Raw genomic sequence first — 18266 nt, 5'->3', positions numbered from 1 at the left:
TGTTCTAGGGTTTGATGAATCCATCTTTTTACCTAGTGGTACGAGTTGAGTCTTGCATTCTAATTCTCCCTGGTAATCCTTAGCCACAGTATGGACCCCAGCGGGACTTCAGTTTTCACCTAAGTGAGATAATCTGTAAGATCCTTTCCAGCCTGGGTGGGCATCTTGCGCCTTCAGAGATACGCATCAGACACTGCCTTTTCCCTTACGTGCCGCTGTTATCATGTCAGGGTTCTTCCTCTTCCCCCTTTTTAAGTAAGCTCAGCTTTTTGTCTTTTCCATTTTATTGAAAACTTTCATTTAACTCTCTACATTTTCTTGAATTTTGTATTGGTTTTTAATGTCTCCAGAAAAGATTACAGTGGCAGAAACAGAAGTAAAGTTGCCTTCTGGTTCATGTTTCCTAACTCTCGTCTTTGTAGGGTCATCAAGACTCCTGAGATAGCAAACTTGGCCTTGCTTGGCTTTGGAGATATCTTTGCCCTGCTGTTTGACAACCGCTACCTGTATATCATGGACTTGCGGACAGAGAGCCTGATTAGCCGCTGGCCTCTGCCAGAGTACAGGAAATCAAAGAGAGGCTCAAGCTTCCTGGCGGGCGAAGCATCCTGGCTCAATGGACTGGATGGGCACAATGACACGGGCTTGGTCTTTGCCACCAGCATGCCTGACCACAGTATTCACCTGGTGTTGTGGAAGGAGCACGGCTGACGCCACGAGCTTACCACCGCTGACTTGACTTTGGGTGCCGGGGCTGCGGGTTTTCAGTGCAACCTCTGTGGCAGCCGACTGCATGAACCAAAGTTCTCACCTAATGGTATCATCGCGCAGTGCACAATCATTTATCCATGTTTGCCAGGGGGCCAGGGCTCGGGGCGGGGGAGGGCTTGTTTTATTGACATACAGCACAGCATGCTAGTGGGGGTACGCCATTGACTTCATTTGTACTTAGTTATGTTGGTCAATAGAAGAGGATGCATTTTGGGTTCATCTTTCTTGAATATTGGTTTTAAGTAAAGAAAGTTAAATGGCTCATTAATCTGCTAATTGGTTGCCTATAAAAACACATTCAGTCTGTTATTAAAGCTTTTTACCATCGCCTTTTTTTCTTTTGAAGTTGAAGCAAAGGTGCTATGATGTTGTTCCAGCAACTTCTCTCATGTGGGGCTTAGCTTTTATAATAGCCAGTGTTACAAAGACCACTGAGTCCTGTGACATTCATAAACTCTCCACCACATACCAGTTCTAAAGAAGGTCTGTCTTCCAGGGCGTATCAAGTTCTATAAATTGTTCACAACACATTCTAAACCCTAGTACTTGGCAGAGTCAGGGTTGGCCAGGTCTGAGATGTAAGGGAGTTCTATGGTTTTCGTTTCCGTGTGGAGCAAGCTGGCCATCGGTCCCCTGCCGCCTGGGTGAGTGCACACAGGTGACTGGTACAGTAGAAAGGGCGCTGAGCTGGAAGGTCGAAGACTGGCCCTGTTACCTAGGAACCCTGTGACCTCACTATATCACTTCCCTGGGCCCCATTTTCCCTGTCTGTATAGCCAGGTGTTAAGCTAAGTGATTTCTGAGGTTTTGGTCCTGCATCTACTGAAGTGTGGGCAAAAGTTGGTATTTCAGTTTTGTCTGATTCATGGTTTCTTTTGGGTTGAAGATAATAGTTAAATGAAATCATTGGTACAGAGTTATTATCTATAAGGGAGTCAGATGGACCCAGGGGAAATGTAGAAAATATAACAGATTCCCTAGAATGTTAGCATTTGGATGTTAGCAGATTGGATGTTAGCAAGATGTTAGCAACTGGATGAAATGCTGAGGAGAATCTTGGTTCTTTAAAAAGACAGTGGGCTGTCTTCGAAGGAAAGGTACCTGAACCTACCTTGTTCTTCCTCCTTTGCCTCTAACTTGACACGTGGCTTCAGGCTGGTTAACTTTTTATCTCTGGGCCTAGATTAGGGTTTACAAACTCAGATGCCCAGGGCAGCCATGCAGATAACATAAATGGCTGAAAGGCGTTAGGGTTGTGCTGAATCACGGAAAGCGTATTTAATGGGGCACTTACTCAGCTCTCAGTGGTGGTGGGTCTTCACGATTTCTTTAAGAGGGAGTAGAAATCCAGATCTTTATTTGAAACCTCCTGATTTTTGAAATGTTGACAACTAATTGTAGATAGTGTAAAATACAATGAGCTAAACCAAGCATGTCTGTGGGCTACCAGTTTGCATCCTCTACCCTGTCATTCCTGTAAAGTTCGGTAATTCTGTCATCCGCAACGGGAGTGTTTTGACATCATTGTCACAACATTAGGGACAAAGTAGAGGGAGCGAGCTGTAGGACAATTCAGCTGTTTCCCATTGTGTTACAGGAAAGTGAGGGGGCGCGTTTCATCCGCGGGCCAACAGGAAAGTAGTTTGAAGGTGAACATACGAACTGGAACCCCATTTGCAGCCTCCACCTGGGAATACGTTATTTGTTCTTGCTGACGCGAATATGAAAGCCTGTCTGTTTTACAGGTGGGAGAAAGGCTCCCAGCAGAGCTGAGAATGATGCCAGCCCTGGTGGGGACCCAGCCCTCCCACATTCCGCAGTAGCACAGAGCCCGACGGTGACCTCTGAAGGCCTTCGTAAAGTTAATATTCTAGAGAATTCGTGTTTGGCTTCAAGGACAGGTTTAGTTAATATTCTTGTTGAGACTGTAAGGGGATGAGGTAAAAGGGTAATGTGTTCTCCATCCCCAAAGGCCATGGGTTCTGTGCGTGGGCTCCTCTCCGTCTTCCAAGAACCGGAACCAGAATTGCGGCCGGAACCGATTTCACAGGGTCCTCAGGAGACTTTGGGCGGTGATGAGGGCAAATGACTTTTTCCTCTTCCTCCAACCTGAACAAATAACTGAGATTGCAGATCTGATGGCCATCCCTACGCCCACCTCACTCCCAGATATATCCAGCAGGAATTATAGTCATTTGTGGGAATTTTTTTTTTTTTTTTTTAATGACCAACCTGGCACTTTTACGGCACGTCCCATTTCAGTTTTCAGTAGACACCGAAGTTCCCATCAGGTAGCGTGGCGCAGCTGGTTGGGACAGCAGTACTTGAGGCAGTGGTTGGAGTCCTCACTTAGATTCTTCCTCACCAAAGGCCTTCGTTCCACCTGAGCGGGTTATTTCAGTGCTTTATAGATGCCGGATTTAGCCATACAATGGCCGGCTTTTGTGAAAATGAAGAGCTAACGTGTCCTTTGAAAGAATAAAGCAAACTGGAGCATCAGAGGGTGGGGAGGAGGTAGCTAAAGCTGTAGTTTCTTAGTCCCCTTTCATTGCCTTACAAGGTTGTCTTCCCCGCGCCCTGACTTGCGCTCCCTTAGCTCGGAGGGGAGGCAGCTGCCTTTTCCTCTTTTGTGAACATGCTCGTTTCTGAAAAATTCGCAAGTCCTGAGCACATAGACTCCATCCTTTCTTGATGAGCGTTGGATTTCTTGAGTGAAGATGTGTGGTGGGAGGGAGGGGCTCCTCACCTCTCAGCTCCATAAGGGTGGGGCTGGGGGTCCAGGAGAGCTGAGGGAGTGGGAAGTTCTAACATTCCAAAGCAAAGTCATTTCCTCCAGCCCCGTTGTTTGCAGTAAGAAGTCAAATTCGGCAAAACTGATACCAGGCTGACCTTCAGACCTGTCAGAGGAATAGGAAGGAAGCCTTCTTTTCAGGGGTGGGTCTAGACTTTGAAAAGTTCCATGGGAAGGTGCACACGTTTGGATAGCTTTTTGTAAGTGGAAGGTAGGGAATAAATACTGTTACTAAATTTTAGATCGCACCTCATTTTTCACAGTTAAAAAAGACCCTTGTGGCCATTGCAGACATCGGCGAAGTGTGGATGAGGGTGATGTAATCATTCCAGTGTTTGCGCTCGAGAGAGTGGTCACTGCTCTGCATTTGTAAAACCCCTTCAGGAGAAAAGAAATATTTTTGTAAACGGTATCATTTTAGACAAGAAGTGGCTTGTTCGGTTCGGCATTTCGACCTAACAGAAATGGCGAAGGATGGAGGTGCAGCCGGGTTTTCCGCCGCTGCTCTGGCCAAACGCGGCCAGCTCCTTGAAGCGGGGACAGTGCCCCCTAGCTTCTTGGGGGCCTGGAGGTGAAGCTTCCACCGCCACTCACTCTACCAGTCTCGGGGCCTCCGCTTGGCCTCTGGCAGGCCTGGGCGACCTGCAGGTGCCCTCCTCAGTCGGGAAGCGCGCAGAATCAGATCACTGCTCTAGGACGCCGTCTGGGGCGGGCCACACGGTCCCCTTTGCCTTTAGGGACACAGGATTTGTCAGGGCAGGAGGGAAGCTCTTGAGGTCTGTCCCCGTGACACAGCCTTCCTACCTGGTTATGCCGGTGCTGGCCACGATATTTGCAAGACACCCGAGACACCCCAGAGGATTATGCGGCCCCCAGACAGAGTGTGATGGCAAGAGCAGGTTAGCGTCTTGGGCAGAAATGCCCACTAGGCGTCTTCGGCAGCATGGGAGCAGAGGGTCGGTCCCTTGTGCCTTCTCTAGGAAAGTGTTCCCCAGAATGAATCCTCCGGTGGAGTCCTGGGTAGTCTTTGTACCACTCCCTTATCAAGCTGAATGATCGTGCTCCGTTCAAACGGGTGTTGGCTGTCGAGTTGTTTCAGGGTGTCTCCGGTCTTCCTACGACAGGGGACTTCGGTCACTTCCAGTTAGTATTACGGTCCTGACGAGTCGTAACCCCGTGCTGTCGTCGCCGCCTAGAGAACCCAGCCACGTCTGCGCTTCATGAATGTGCTCAGAGAAAAATGTTTTTGCATATTTCAACCTGGAAAACTATTAACGCAGATGACAAAAGCTCACAATTACCCTGTGTCCCTCTACTCACATTGTGAATAGACGCATTTCGACTAATTTAGACTTCGTACTCTCGACGAGAGCGCTCAGGTTGAAAAAGGCTGGTCTCACCAATCCGACGTCTGTAGCAACGTGGTCAAAATGTGTTTCACTAATTTGATGTCTATTGTGATCTAGGGGGAAGGAGGTGAAGTTTGTATCTGAAGTGTCTGTGGGGTGGGAGGAGAAAGGGACTGCGTGAGCAGATAGTGGAGAGAATGTGGGACAAGATGTCTTTAGAAGATGAGAAGTTACTTTCACGCATCGTATGGAAGCATTCTACTGTGAGTGATTGTGCTAACTATAAATCATTGATGTCTATACATTAAGGCAGGTTCTCTCAATTAGGCAACATTTGGTTAGTCAAGTCCAAGTTATTGTTTGTACTTGAAAGTAATAAAGCTGCGTTTCCTTAAAAATACATTCTGTAGTTTTAAGACTATTTACTTGCCTTCTTTCCCCAGTGAATTCAGGTGGGACTTTGCGAGAGTTGATCGCGTTTTAGAATGTGTTTTTTAGAAATGGAACTGGCTGTCGTGTGATCTAAAGCGACTCTGTTCCTTTGCTGTTTCTGCACGTTCTAGAACGTAAGCCCAATAATATAACAATTTCTGAATGAGATCCAAGAGGGAAACAATACGTTGAAAAGTCCAATGCAAGGAAAGAATTTTGGCGACCTCCATGAGTAGATACAGACAGGGGGAAGTACCATGAATGCAGGTTGCAGAGCTTGGGATTCTCCCTTCCTCCACTATTCAGCCCATCTCCTAGTTGGGTCATTCTTCTTCATTTCAGTTTGTAAGGCCCCTTGTTGTTCACCAAACATCATCCTGTACCTTTGATCCCCAACGACACCATCATAGGGCAGGCTATCCTGTTATACAGAGAAAATTGAGGCCTGAAAAGTGGCTAATTGCTTGGAGGAGTAGTGAGCGGTGATGAGGGGGTTGGGGCCCAGAGTTTTAGCCTCCACAGACCCAGACCTTAGATTTTCCCCACCTTTCCTTGTTTCCCTTCCCATTCTCTCCCTACTTCAAGTCTCTTGGATCCAAACCTGGACTGTTCCCTTCCCCCTTCATCACTTGCGTGTGCCTTTCCACCCATTCACACTCTGGAATGCTTCCGGGGAGTCTCGCCAACCGCTCCTTCAAGCACATGGCTCCTCTGTTCAAACCACCTCAGTGAGTCACTATTACCAACAGGGGTGGGGGGTGGGGGGTGGGGGGAAGAGGGTCTAGTCTAGATGTATTAACCTACCCATAATTGAGTCTCAACTCATCTCTTCAGTTTTTGATTTCTTTTCCTGGCTTTGCACTTTGGGTCTTTTCCCAGCCTCATGGAAAAACCCCCATTGTTCCTACCAGCCCTAGGGGCAGCCTTTAGGATCCCACTGACCTTCCAAGATCTTTAAAGCCTCAGCTAACCAGCATCCCTCAACTCAGCCTGACTCAACATTTTTGCCTAGGGTAGTTAGTTGTGCAATCTGTTGGCAGTTCATCACATTGTACCTTTTGCAACTGGCAAACCATTGACTTTCACCCTTGATCCATAACTTTTTCCAAAGCCAGGTGAATGCCTTATCTCCCCAACAACAGTGTAAGGTTGTTATTATCTGATGCTCAGTAAGTTCTTGGGAAGATATTTTAATAAGTTCCACGGATCATCTTAGGGGATATGTTAACTGGTAGAAAAATAACTTTTGAGAGGATAAGAACACTGAAGCAAAATGAAAGACCAATGACACAGCTCTTCCTCTTAGACTTTCCTGTTCTGCTGTGTCCTATGAACATCTACACTGTTCTGAGAACATTTGGGCAGAATGTTTGATGATCATTGCGTGATTAGACACAGGCAGTCCTTTCCAGTGAGATGTTCCTGTCCTTTGCACTTGAACCACATGTTCTCAATTTGTGGTAAAGATAATCCAACAATAATACAAATTTATAGAGAAAATTACCCAGAACTCCTGTATCATAACAATTTGTAATATTCTCTTCTAATCCTTATGCACATAAGTATGGACTTACATGATTGCAAATCATTTTTTATTGTGCTGTCAGAAATGTGCTTGAAGTCTTTTCAATTAGCAGAATCCTTTGTAATATTCTTTTATTACCATAGTTTGCAAAACCATTCTTGTTTTGATGAATAATTAGGTAGCTTCCAGTTTTGCTTTTCAGATAATGCTACAGAGAACTTCTTTGTGCATATTTTTTTTAGGACAGTTTCCCAGTATAAGACTCGTCGGTAAAAGCAAAGGAGAATTCTTTCTTAACATTTTTTTGGTCACAAACATGGAAGGGCACATACACCTTCCATATAGTATATAGTTATAAAGTGAACACCTGTTTAAGGACTGTCAAAGTCAAGAAAGGTCGTTCCTGGCTCCCCAGAAACCCTCTGTGTCCAGGAAGGAACACTTCATGGCTTTTGCATCATATTTATCACATGGCTTTCCAAGTGGGTTAAAAAGATTTATGGTGTCACCTTGCTGGATTAAATACATGTTTCGCCACAACATCATCAGTTTTGAGTGGTTATTATTTTTTTTTATTAATAACATACGTTTGTTATTACATATCCATCAGTGTGGTGCTCAATACCACTTGAAACATGCATATTATCCTAGAGATGAATCCATTTTCCAGTGCTTTTTATTTGAAACACATTACCACAAAGCCATTATAAATTACTGAGGAGGTATTCATTTAAAAAAATAACCAATAAAATCATACTGCCCATATGAATCAACTCTTGTTATTGGACAAGAGTTTAACAGTATTTAAACTGGTAATTCCTGTGTTAACTGGAAAACATCACAGATGTATTGCCATAATTTTCTTTTATATTGATGTAGCCTACATAGCTTGCAGAATTTTATAAAGTCGTTCATTATTGTGGCAGGTAGTTTAAGGCACAGATGCTTTGAGTGACTATTTTAAATATGTTTGCCAATTTAGTAAATATAAAGAGGGCATCTCAAGCTTGCTTTAATTGGCATTTCTTGTCTTTATGTGAAGACAGAAAACAGATTTTTTTTTATTTTTTTAATTTTTTATTTTATTTTTTTCAATATATGAAGTTTATTGTCAAATTGGTTTCCATGGCAGATTTTTTAATGTATGATTATTTGTATTTCATTTGAATTCTGTCTGCATCTTTTATCCGTTTGCTTTTATTAACATTTTCAAGTACTTGAGAAACATTGTTTGAGATGAATTAAGGCCACAAATAAAATTTCAGCAATCTAGGCATCACTGATTTAGAAATAATAATTAAGCCCAAGGCATGTGTTGAAAGCAAACCTATCAACAGTCACTATTTACATCCCAGTAATTAATGTGATACATCACGAATATGCCTGGTCTCTCTCTCTTTTTTTTTTTAAATACATTTTTTGATTTTTTTATGTTTATTTTTGAGAGAGAGAGTGTGTGAATGGGAGAGGGGCAGAGAGAGAGGGAGACACAGAATCCGAAGCAGGCTCCAGGCTCTGAGCTGTCAGCACAGAGCCAGATGTGGGACTCGAACCCATGAACTGGGAGATCATGACCTGAGCTGAAGTCAGACACTTAATCGACTGAGCCATCCAGGTGCCCCTCTTTTTTTTTTTTTTTTAATTTTAACTTGTTTTATTTTTTATTTTTTTAAATTTACATCCAAATTAGCATATAGTGCAACAATGATTTCAGGAGTAGATTCCTTAGTGCCCCTTACCCATTTAGCCCATGCCCCCTCCCACAACCCCTCCAGCAACCCTCAGTTTGTTCTCCACATTTGTGAGTCTCTTCTGTTTTGTCCCCCTCCCTGTTTTTATATTATTTTTGTTTCCCTTCCCTTATGCTCATCTGTTTTGTTTTTTTTTTTTTTAATTTTTTTTTTTTTTAACGTTTATTTATTTTTGAGACAGAGAGAGACAGAGCATGAATGGGGGAGGGTCAGAGAGAGAGGGAGACACAGAATCCGAAACAGGCTCCAGGCTCTGAGCAGTCAGCACAGAGCCTGACGCGGGGCTCGAACTCACGGACCGCGAGATCATGACCTGAGCCGAAGTCGGACGCTTAACCGACTGAGCCACCCAGGCGCCCCTCATCTGTTTTGTTTCTTAAAGCCCTCATATGAGTGAAGTCATATGATATTTGTCTTTCTCTGAGTGACTAATTTCACTTCGCATAATACCCTCCAGTTCCATCCACGTAGTTGCAAATGTGCCTGGTCTCTTAAGTAGGTCTAGTAAGACCCGGAAATGCAGAAGAGAGCTCACCAACAATACTGGATATGTAATGGAACCCTATTTTCAATTTGATATTTTCCTAATGCAGATATACCACAGGTGATCAGTAGTATTTAAAGGAAAATATGGGCAATCATGAATCAAGTTTTTCTCCCAAAATGAACTATGCTCGAAATTTAAAATGAATAATTAATCCAGAAGGCAACCAAGTGCAGATGCCAAGAACATAGTCATCCTAGTGTTTTATTTTTACTCCTGCAGAGTCAGAGAGGGGTGACAGGTGTACTTTTGTATCTCAAGCCTCGGTGGGTTCAGAGATTTTTAATCTGAGAGTTTTAGGAGAGCAGACATTCCTGAGTTTGGTGGTTCAGCAGATTTAGCCAAGTAATGCAACTCTTGAGCTAGTTGATCATTCAAGCTTTAAGGGCACAAAGCTTGAAATTTATTTGAGACAGGATCAGAAAAACAAAACCACTCGAAGGCTGCATGTCAGGAAGAAAAAATGGAGAGGTAGGAGTAATAAACCGAGTGTTACTCATTCCCGACCCCCCTCCCCCCCCGCCACTACTCCCCTATAAGATTATGTCTGGATCACAGGAAATCTCTTTTTTTTTAAAGTTTATTTATTAGAGAGAGAGGTGGGGGAGAGAGAATCCCAAGCAGGCTCCACACTGCCAGGGCAGAGCCCTATGCATGGCTCGAACCCACAAACCATGAGATCAAGACCTGAGCTGAAATCAAGAGTCAGACGCTTAACCAGCTGAGTCGCCCAGGCACTGCATGGAGAATGGGGAATCTCTTATTCTTCTCTGTGCCCATAAAACTGGTACAAAATACACTAAACATGGGGATGTGTGGGTGAATGTGCTTTGAGTTTATCTACATCGACTTCTTGTAGTTTAAAGTTCTCAAAGTGTGTTTTCTCCCAGCATTTCAGAATTACCTGGGACTGGTAAGAAATGCAAATTATTGGGCCCCACCCCAAGGCTAACGCCTCAGAAACTCAGGCTGGAGCCTGGGCAGATGATGGTGATGCCCATGAAGGTTGAGAACCACTATTATCTAACCTATTCTGCCACCTAGTGGAATGTGTGGGAATAGCATCTGGCAACGAGTGGAGTACATTAATTATATTAAGAACTATTTTGCACTTACACGGCCACCCTGAACGTGTTCTAAAACTGGAATTGCCTTCTCCTCATTTCCAGTCATTATAGGGCATGTCATTTCAAGATATCAGCAGGCAGTGTGTGTAAACTTGTCTTTGTTGTTTTAGAAGTGCCTTTAAATTTGTACTGAAATTGCTTTTATCACACACTAGAATAATATACAGCTATTAAATAATGCTAGGAAGAATAATACATGGGGAAATGCAAAAATGTGCGTGGAAAAACAGGGTTAAAATGGCATACAACATTATTCAAACTAAATCGTTTAAATACGCATAAAAACAAAATGAAATATACCAAAAGGGCAATCGTGGTTCTCTCTTGGGGATGCGATTATAGGTAAATATTTTCTATATGCTTTTTTTTTTGGAGGGGGGGGTATTTTCCAAGTTTCTGTGATGAGTATGAATTATTTTTAAGAATAATTAAAATATTTTTTTCAGTTATGTAATACAGCTGCAAGCATCATTTAGCCCAAATTCCTTCTTGCAGGAAATATGTATGAAGTCCTCATACCAGGCATTGTGCGAGGGCCTGGGGAAACAGAGGACATGTGCGTAGCCCCTCTTCCTGGAGCTCTGGGGTCATATGCACATAAAACCCAAGGGGTGTAATGAAGGAAGCACACAGAAGGGAGAAAGGCTCTACTTAGGGGTGATAACCAAGATTTCCCAGAGGAAGTAGCTCTCCATAAAGTTCCCAAGCTAAGGGACGCCTGGGTGGCTCAGTTGGTTGAGCGTCTGACTGTGGCTCAGGTCGTGATTTCACGGTTCATGAGTTCGAGCCTCACATCGGGCTCTCTGCTGTCAGCGCAGAGCCTGCTTCAGATCCTCTGTCCCCCTCTCTCTCTGCACCTCCCCTGCTCACCCTCTCTTCCTCTCAGAAATAAATAAACAGCAACAACAAAAATTCCCAAGGTAAGGATTCTAGATCCAGATGCCCTGTAAGTTACCAGCCTTTGTTAGCGGGCTCTAGGATATGTGTGGTGGGCTGGATTGTATTACTCCTGAGGGTCTCTGTAGTCAACACAGGAGCACATCAGACAGTGCTAGAATTTGGAGACAAGATCGTTAAGCAATTGAAATTCAACACAAAAAGAGCAGGCTGTTGGTGGTACAGCCATAGTTTTTCAGTCTCCAAATCTCCACATAAAAACAACACCCAAATAGCAAAACCGAAAACCCAGACAATACTTAAAACAAAAGTAGGTCACAAGGTAACCCCAGGAGCCCCCAAACACAAGCAGGTGAGGCAAACCAAAAACTGCCACAAGAGCAGCATTTGTATAGGAGGAAAAGGAAGGTGCAGGGGTTGTACGTGGTGGATGTGAGAACAGGAGAACCCAAGACAGGCACAGGTGGTCACAGAAGAGGGGCAGCCCATCTAAAAATGTTGGCTGAAGGTGGGAGTTTTGTCCTCTCCCAACAGTGGGTTCATGTGAGGACCTACTGGAAGAGTACCTGAAAGGGCTGGAGCAGGGCAGCCCTTATAAGCTCATGAGACTGCCTGCCTTCTTCTAGGACAAGATCCCACACTGGGGAAAACACTCAGGCCTAAAATCAGAATTGAGCAAGACAGAGATGAGAGAGATTGTATTACTCTTGAGAGGCTTTGTAGGCAATGTAGGAACATGTGAGACACTACCAGAATTTGAAGACAAGGAAAGAAAGAGATGGCCCAGACCCAAGAAAGGATAAGGACAGAGGCAGGAAATCCCAGAAAGCAAGCTACTTTATTTTTAAACACATACAAGCAGCAGAAGAGGGAGCTCTATGGTGAAAATCTTTCCTGAACGTAGCCTTAATCCAAAAAGTCAGGGAGGATCATTTCACAATGACACCAACAATAGAAAAGTACCAGGGCCAAATTCCACACATAATTATGAACAGCAAAGGGACCAAAGGGAAGCAGAATACCACCTCTATAGACCATGGAAGCACACCAGGGACACGTGGTTAAAAAGAGACCCAAACCATAACATATTCAAAAATGACAATATTAAGCACCTGAAGCAAGACCGGAGAGAACTGCATAAATTGGAATTAGAAGAACTCAAAACTGGAATGAAGAATTCAGAAAGGAATTCGAAATTTGTTTAAGAAATGAAGGCTGAACCCCAAGTGGAGTAAGGGACTAAACCCAGCAGATAATACCTTAATAGATGGTGAAGAAGAAAAAGACGTGCAAATAAAAAGAAAATGAAGAATGGGAGAAACAAGACAAGAGAAAGTGACACGTATCCAAGGCACGCAAAGGAGAACAGACACACAGGTAACAGGAGTCCCTGATGAAGAAAACCAAAGCAAGGCCAACACTCACAACTGTAATTCAAGAAAACATCCCGTTTAAACAGGTTGAAACCACATATTGAAAGTATACTCAGTACCTGAGAATATAGATGTATATTCTATATATTATTTGGCTGGTGAGGGGAAGCATCTCTTTCAAACTATTCTTTTTAACGTTCATTTATTTTTGAGAGAGAGAGAGAAAAAGAGCGCGAGTGGGGGAGGGGCAGAGCGAGAGGGAGATCCAGAATCCGAAGCAGGCTCCAGGCTCTGAGCCATCAGCACAGAGCCCGACGCGGGGCTCGAACTCACAAACCATGAGATCATGACCTGAGCCGAAGTCGGACACTCAACCGACTGAGCCACCCAGGCGCTCCAGGCATTCAATTCTTTTATACATTTTTTTTTTTAAATAAATGTTGCATAATCAGTGCTTTTGAAAGCATAGACGAAAGATATTATGTGACAAATCACGGACACTGACAATGTTGACTTGAAAAGCGATTGAGGAGAACTGGGCTCTGAGTGTGCAAAAGTTTTAGGAGTATCTGAATGCTACTCAGCAATAAAAAGGAAACACTCTCAGCACATACAATGACGTAGATGCACTTCACAACAACCATGCCTAGCTGAAGTCAGCTGTATACAAGAGAATGAAAACTATGTAATTCTATTTACACAAAATTTTCTGTATGAAACTGACCTCTGGTGGCAGAAAGCAGATCCCTGGTTGTCGGGGGATGGAGACAAGAGTTAAGGGTGGGTTGCCAGGGGCAGGAGGAACCTTCGAGGTGGGGAGGAGATCTTCATGATCTTGATTATGGCGGTGGTTTCACAGACGGATACTTAGGTCAAAATTCATCCAGGGGAGCCTGGGTGGCTCTGTCCGTTGAGCGTCCGACTCTTGGTTTTGACTCAGGCCATGAGCTCATGGTCCATGGGTTCAAGCCCTGCACTGGGATCTGCACGGACAGTGCAGAGCCTGCCTGGGATTTTCTCTCTCTCTCTGCCCCTCCCCTGCTGTCTCTCTCTCTCTCAAAAAAAAAAAAAAAAAAAAAAAAAAAAAAAGAATAATAATAATAAATAATAATAATAAAAATAAACTAAAAAAAATTTAAAAAACCTCATCCAGTTGATTATTTCAAATATGTGCGGTGAATTGTATGTTCATCATACATCATGAAAGTTGTAAGATCGGATTTCCTGTTCTTGCTTTATATTTTTAAATGCCTTATTTCTCCTAAATGTGTTTACCGTGCATATTCTTCGCCAGTCTATTCCAGTCATTTGGCTTCAGACGGTGGGTGTTTGTCCTGGGAGACATTTGTTCCCCTTTTACTGTGGTTGTGCTTCACAGGCGGCTAATTAGTTTGGTCTGCGAGGGCACGTTCCCTTGACATATCCCTGCTCTGGGATGTTTTGGGGGAAGGGCAGAGGACCAGGTTCTAGTGTCTGCCCCTCCCACTGGGGTTAAGGTATGAGGAGGCGTCAAGCCCCAGGTCGCAGAACCTCAGGACCCTCCAGCATCACTCTTGATCTCTCTGGTTTAACCCCACCGCTCTAGGTGGGATGAATCCCCTGGTCGGGGATTTGTCTTTCACTTCACGGGAAGCAGCAGCAACAGTGGGAGGAGGCGGTCTCTCTGGGGTGTAATCTCTAGCTCCATTTTACTTTTCTTCTCATTGGAGCATTTTGCTTTCCTCACAGGCTGACCCATGTGGCCTGCCTGTGCTGCTGGTCGCTCATGGGAAAAGGCGGGCAGTGGGTGTCCCAGGACAAGGCAGTAGCCAGCCTTAAAGGCCTTTCTTCCAGCCTGTCCTCTTTCGGTGCCCTCCATCTTTCCCCCAGGGCTGCTGGCTGCCCCCCCAACCCCCCCGGGTCCCAGGTGCAAACACCAGTTCCAGGCAGACTTCTGACTCCCCAGGGGCCTCTTCTTCTATATTGTTTTGCAAGCTCCTCAACCCTGTCCTCCGCCCTTGCTCAAGGGAGAGAACCCAGCGTTAGTTTGCTATCTTAATACGCACCCTATAACTGATTTTGTCTGCTTTAAAACCTTTAATATTCTTTGAAGACGTGGTCTAGGTCTGAAAATCCGATTCTGAACATGGTAAGAGAACACTGAAAAAAATAGTAAGAACTACAGAAAAGTGGGAAATAGTTTGCTGATTCCATGGCCAGAAGAGTAAAGAGCGTGTAGACAGTGTTTTGTCAAACAGTGTCTACCCGTTTATTTATTTATTGCCTATCTTCTCCCAGATGAGGCTGGGGCTTCTCCTGTCTTGTTCAACAAGGGCCAGATCCCCGACACCTAGGATAAGATAAAAGTTGGTGCAGAGGAGGCCCTCGTAAATAATTGCTAAAGAAATTGCTATTTCTATCTGTAGCTATGTGATATTCTGCTTTGAAACTTAGTGGCCTAAAACAATGGCGATTTGTTATTTCTTACCATCCAGTGGGTGGACTGGGCCTTCTGGGCTCCCCTGGTGGCCGGTGTGGGGATGCCTCACCCACACATCTAGGCCTTAGCTGGGGCAGCTGGGCCTCTCTACATGGTTTCTCACCCAGGGCTTCTGTTCCCGATGCAGAAGCTTTCCAAAGGGCAAGGTAGAAGCATCGAGGCCTTGAGATCTGGGATCTGGAACCCCACAAGTCACTTCCACCATGTTCTTCTGGTTAAAGCAAGTCATGAGGCCCGCCTGGAATTCAAGGTGTGAAGAAAGAGACTCCACCCCTTGATGGGAAAGGCTGCAAAACAGTATGATCCTGCCTTTCCTTCTGCCACATTGCTCCAAAGTTTGTAAACAGAGGAAGAATAATCGGAATTGTCCACCGTTGGCCAGCTTAGTGCCTGGCACCTGGGAAGCCCTCACTGTTGGTCCAGTGAATGAAAGAATGTCATGGCTGGTTCCGTTCCCTTCAAAAATGGACTGCTTCTTGGGACACATTGGCCGATATTGCCCCCGAGTGGAATTTGAGGATTGAGGCCAGGGTAATTCCTTTCTTGGAAGATTGAACTGTAAGATTCCAGTTTACAGGTTAGGACAGGGGTTTCTAAACTTTAGCATAGGTATGAAACGTATAGAGATCTTATTAAGAACAGAAGATTCTGGGACCCCAGCGTGGCCCAGTTGGTTAAGTGTCGGACTCTCGATTTTGGCTCAGCTCCTGATCCCAGGATCGTTGGGGTCAAGTCCCACGTTGGGCTCCGTGCTGAGCATGAAACCTGCTTAGGATTCTCTGTCTCTTTTCCTCTGCCCCTCCCCAGCTCATGCCCCCCACCATCAAAACAACAACAACAACAACAACAACAACAACAACAACAACAACCAGAAGATTCTGACATCCATTTTCTTTAAAAAAAAAAAATTTTTTTTTAATGTTTATTTATTTTTGAGACAGAGAGAGACAGAGCATGAACAGGGGAGGGTCAGAGAGAGAGGGAGACACAGAATCTGAAATGGGCTCCAAGCTCTGAGCTGTCAGCACAGAGCCCGACGCGGGGCTTGAACTCACAGACCGTGAGATCATGACCTGAGCCAAAGTCGGATGCTTAACCGACTGAGCCACCCAGGCACCCCTGACATCCATTTTCAAAATAAATCTGACAGTCTGACAACTGATTCAAAACAAAAACAAAAAAGCAGAAGCTTCTTGGATAGGCCCAAATTCACTGAGTCCTAGGCTTTTATGAGGGCTTTGTGATGAGTGGGTGTTGGGGGTGATGCTGCCCTGGAGGGAACAGGGCCCTAGGTTTAAGAGCAAGGAGACGTGAAAACAGCGCTGCTCCTCTCTCGGTCATCCCAGGAGATCCACTCACTCTCAGATTCTCAGTTTTCTCATCTGTAAAATGGGGTTGACAGCCATCTTAGAGGCTTGTTATGAGATTAGAAACAGTGCCTCATTGGGGCACCTGGGTGGCTCAGTCGGTTAAGCGTCCGACTTCGGCTCAGGTCATGATCTCACGGTTTGTGGGCTCGAGCCCCGCGTCGGGCTCTGTGCTGACAGCTCGTAGCCTGGAGCCTGCTTCGGGTTCTGTGTCTCCCTCTCTCTCTCTGCCCCTCCCCTGCTCACGCTGTCTCTCTCTGTCTCTCAAAAATAAATACATAAATATTTAAAAAAATATTTTAAAAAATTTAGAAATAGTGCCTCGTTATGGTGCATAACATGCTCTGACTCAATGAGCAGGCTTAATACTATGGACATACAGTGTATAATAGATGTTCAGCAACCATTAGCCAAATTTAAATACCATAAGACCAGAAGAGCAAGAATCATATCTTTTTTAATCACTGTTGATTGCCAGATTCCAGGGCATCAAAAATATCTTACAGCAGGTGTTTAACAAGTAGTTTTTCCTTTTTATAATTTTTTTTCTTTTTCAAAATTTTTATTCAAATTCTACTTAGTCAACATGTAGTGTTATAGTGGTTTCGGGAGTAGAATTTAGTGATTCTACTTATATATAACACCCACTGCTCATCCCAACAAGTGTCCTCCCTAATGCCCATCACCCATTTAGCCCATCCCCCTACTCAGCTCCCATCCAGCAACCCTCAGTTTGTTCTCTGTATTTAAGAGTCTCTTATGGTTTGTTTCCCTCCCTCTCTCTGTTTTTTCCCCCTTCCCATATGTTCATCTGTTTTGTTTCTTAAATTCCACATCTGAGTGAAACCAACAAATAGCTTTTCAATGAATGAATGAAGTTCTCATATCCTATCTCTACCAGTGCGAATGTGTTCACTGGTTGTCCCAGGGGTGTGTGTGTGTGTGCGCGTGCGCATGCATGTGTATGCGTGTGTGTAGTTATTTTATGTCGTTTAAGGACTTCCAGACACGGTTTGCTTTGTGTACACGTCAATACTGACTAAGCTGCCAGGGGTCAAGTTGTTTTCAGAAGCGTTTTTTTGATTGTGGCGCCATGAAAAGAATACAAGCCTTGAAGGAGGGCTTGGTTCAAATCCCAGATCTGACCAGTCCTACTTTGGTCAAATCACACACCCTCTCTGAGTTTCAGTTTCCCCATTTGGGACATGAGGAAGTTGTTGCCAAGGACAGTTCTGTTGTGATGCGTTAGGATTCTGTACATCTAATTTTTTTTGAGTTTATTTATTTCGAGAGAGGGAGAGAGAGTGGGGGGGGGGGCGGGGTAGAGAAAGAGGAAGAAAGAGAACCCAAGTAGGCTCCGTGCTGTCAGCACAGAGCCCGATGCAGGGCTTGAACCCACTAACCGTGAGATCATGACCTGGGCTGAAACCAAGAGTCGGTTGGACGCTTAACCGACTGAGCCACCCAGGCGCCCCTGGGATTCTGTACATCTAATTGTGGGAACCAGCCTATGCAGGTGATGTCATTTTGTATTTTGTTGTTGGTTTTCATTGCAGATCATCATTAGCAACTCACTTGTTGCTACATTGCCTTCATAATTATCATTTTTACTGACTATACATTATTTTGTTGAATAACAGAATTTATCTAAACATCTCCTCTATGTGGACTCTTTCAGTAGTTCCAATTTTATGCTACTGTGAAAATTGCTGCAATTAACATCTTTGTCAACATAACTTTTTGCTTCGGTTGGATAATTTCCTCAGGAAGCGAGGTAATTTTGACCGCCTCTTATGGAAGACTAGAATGAGGTTGTGGCAACATTTTCTGCACTAGCATTTTGCATCGGCCAAAAATGGG

The 18266-nt window shown here is 44.4% G+C and overlaps 1 protein-coding gene and 1 non-coding gene across 3 annotated transcripts in view; both read left to right on the top strand.

The window, feature by feature from the left end:
- Nucleotides 1–5311, top strand: part of FBXW2 (F-box and WD repeat domain containing 2) — a 32647-nt gene extending 27336 nt beyond the window's left edge. For both annotated transcript variants that reach the window (XM_078436548.2, XM_078436547.2), the window contains one exon: nt 423–5311. In XM_078436548.2, the coding sequence (XP_078292674.1) occupies nt 423–711 (289 nt within the window). In that variant the 3' untranslated portion in view covers nt 712–5311. The remainder of the gene's footprint in view (nt 1–422) is intronic.
- A 5695-nt stretch (nt 5312–11006) lies between these two features.
- Nucleotides 11007–11091, top strand: TRNAH-GUG (transfer RNA histidin (anticodon GUG)). The gene has a single exon. It is a non-coding gene; the product is annotated as a tRNA-His (tRNA).
- Nucleotides 11092–18266: the final 7175 nt, after the last annotated feature.

Source organism: Panthera onca, chromosome D4, assembly GCF_046562875.1.
Source record: "Panthera onca isolate mPanOnc1 chromosome D4, mPanOnc1 haplotype 2, whole genome shotgun sequence".
Lineage (NCBI taxonomy): Eukaryota > Metazoa > Chordata > Mammalia > Carnivora > Felidae > Panthera > Panthera onca.
This window is presented reverse-complemented; position numbering and strand designations above follow the sequence as displayed.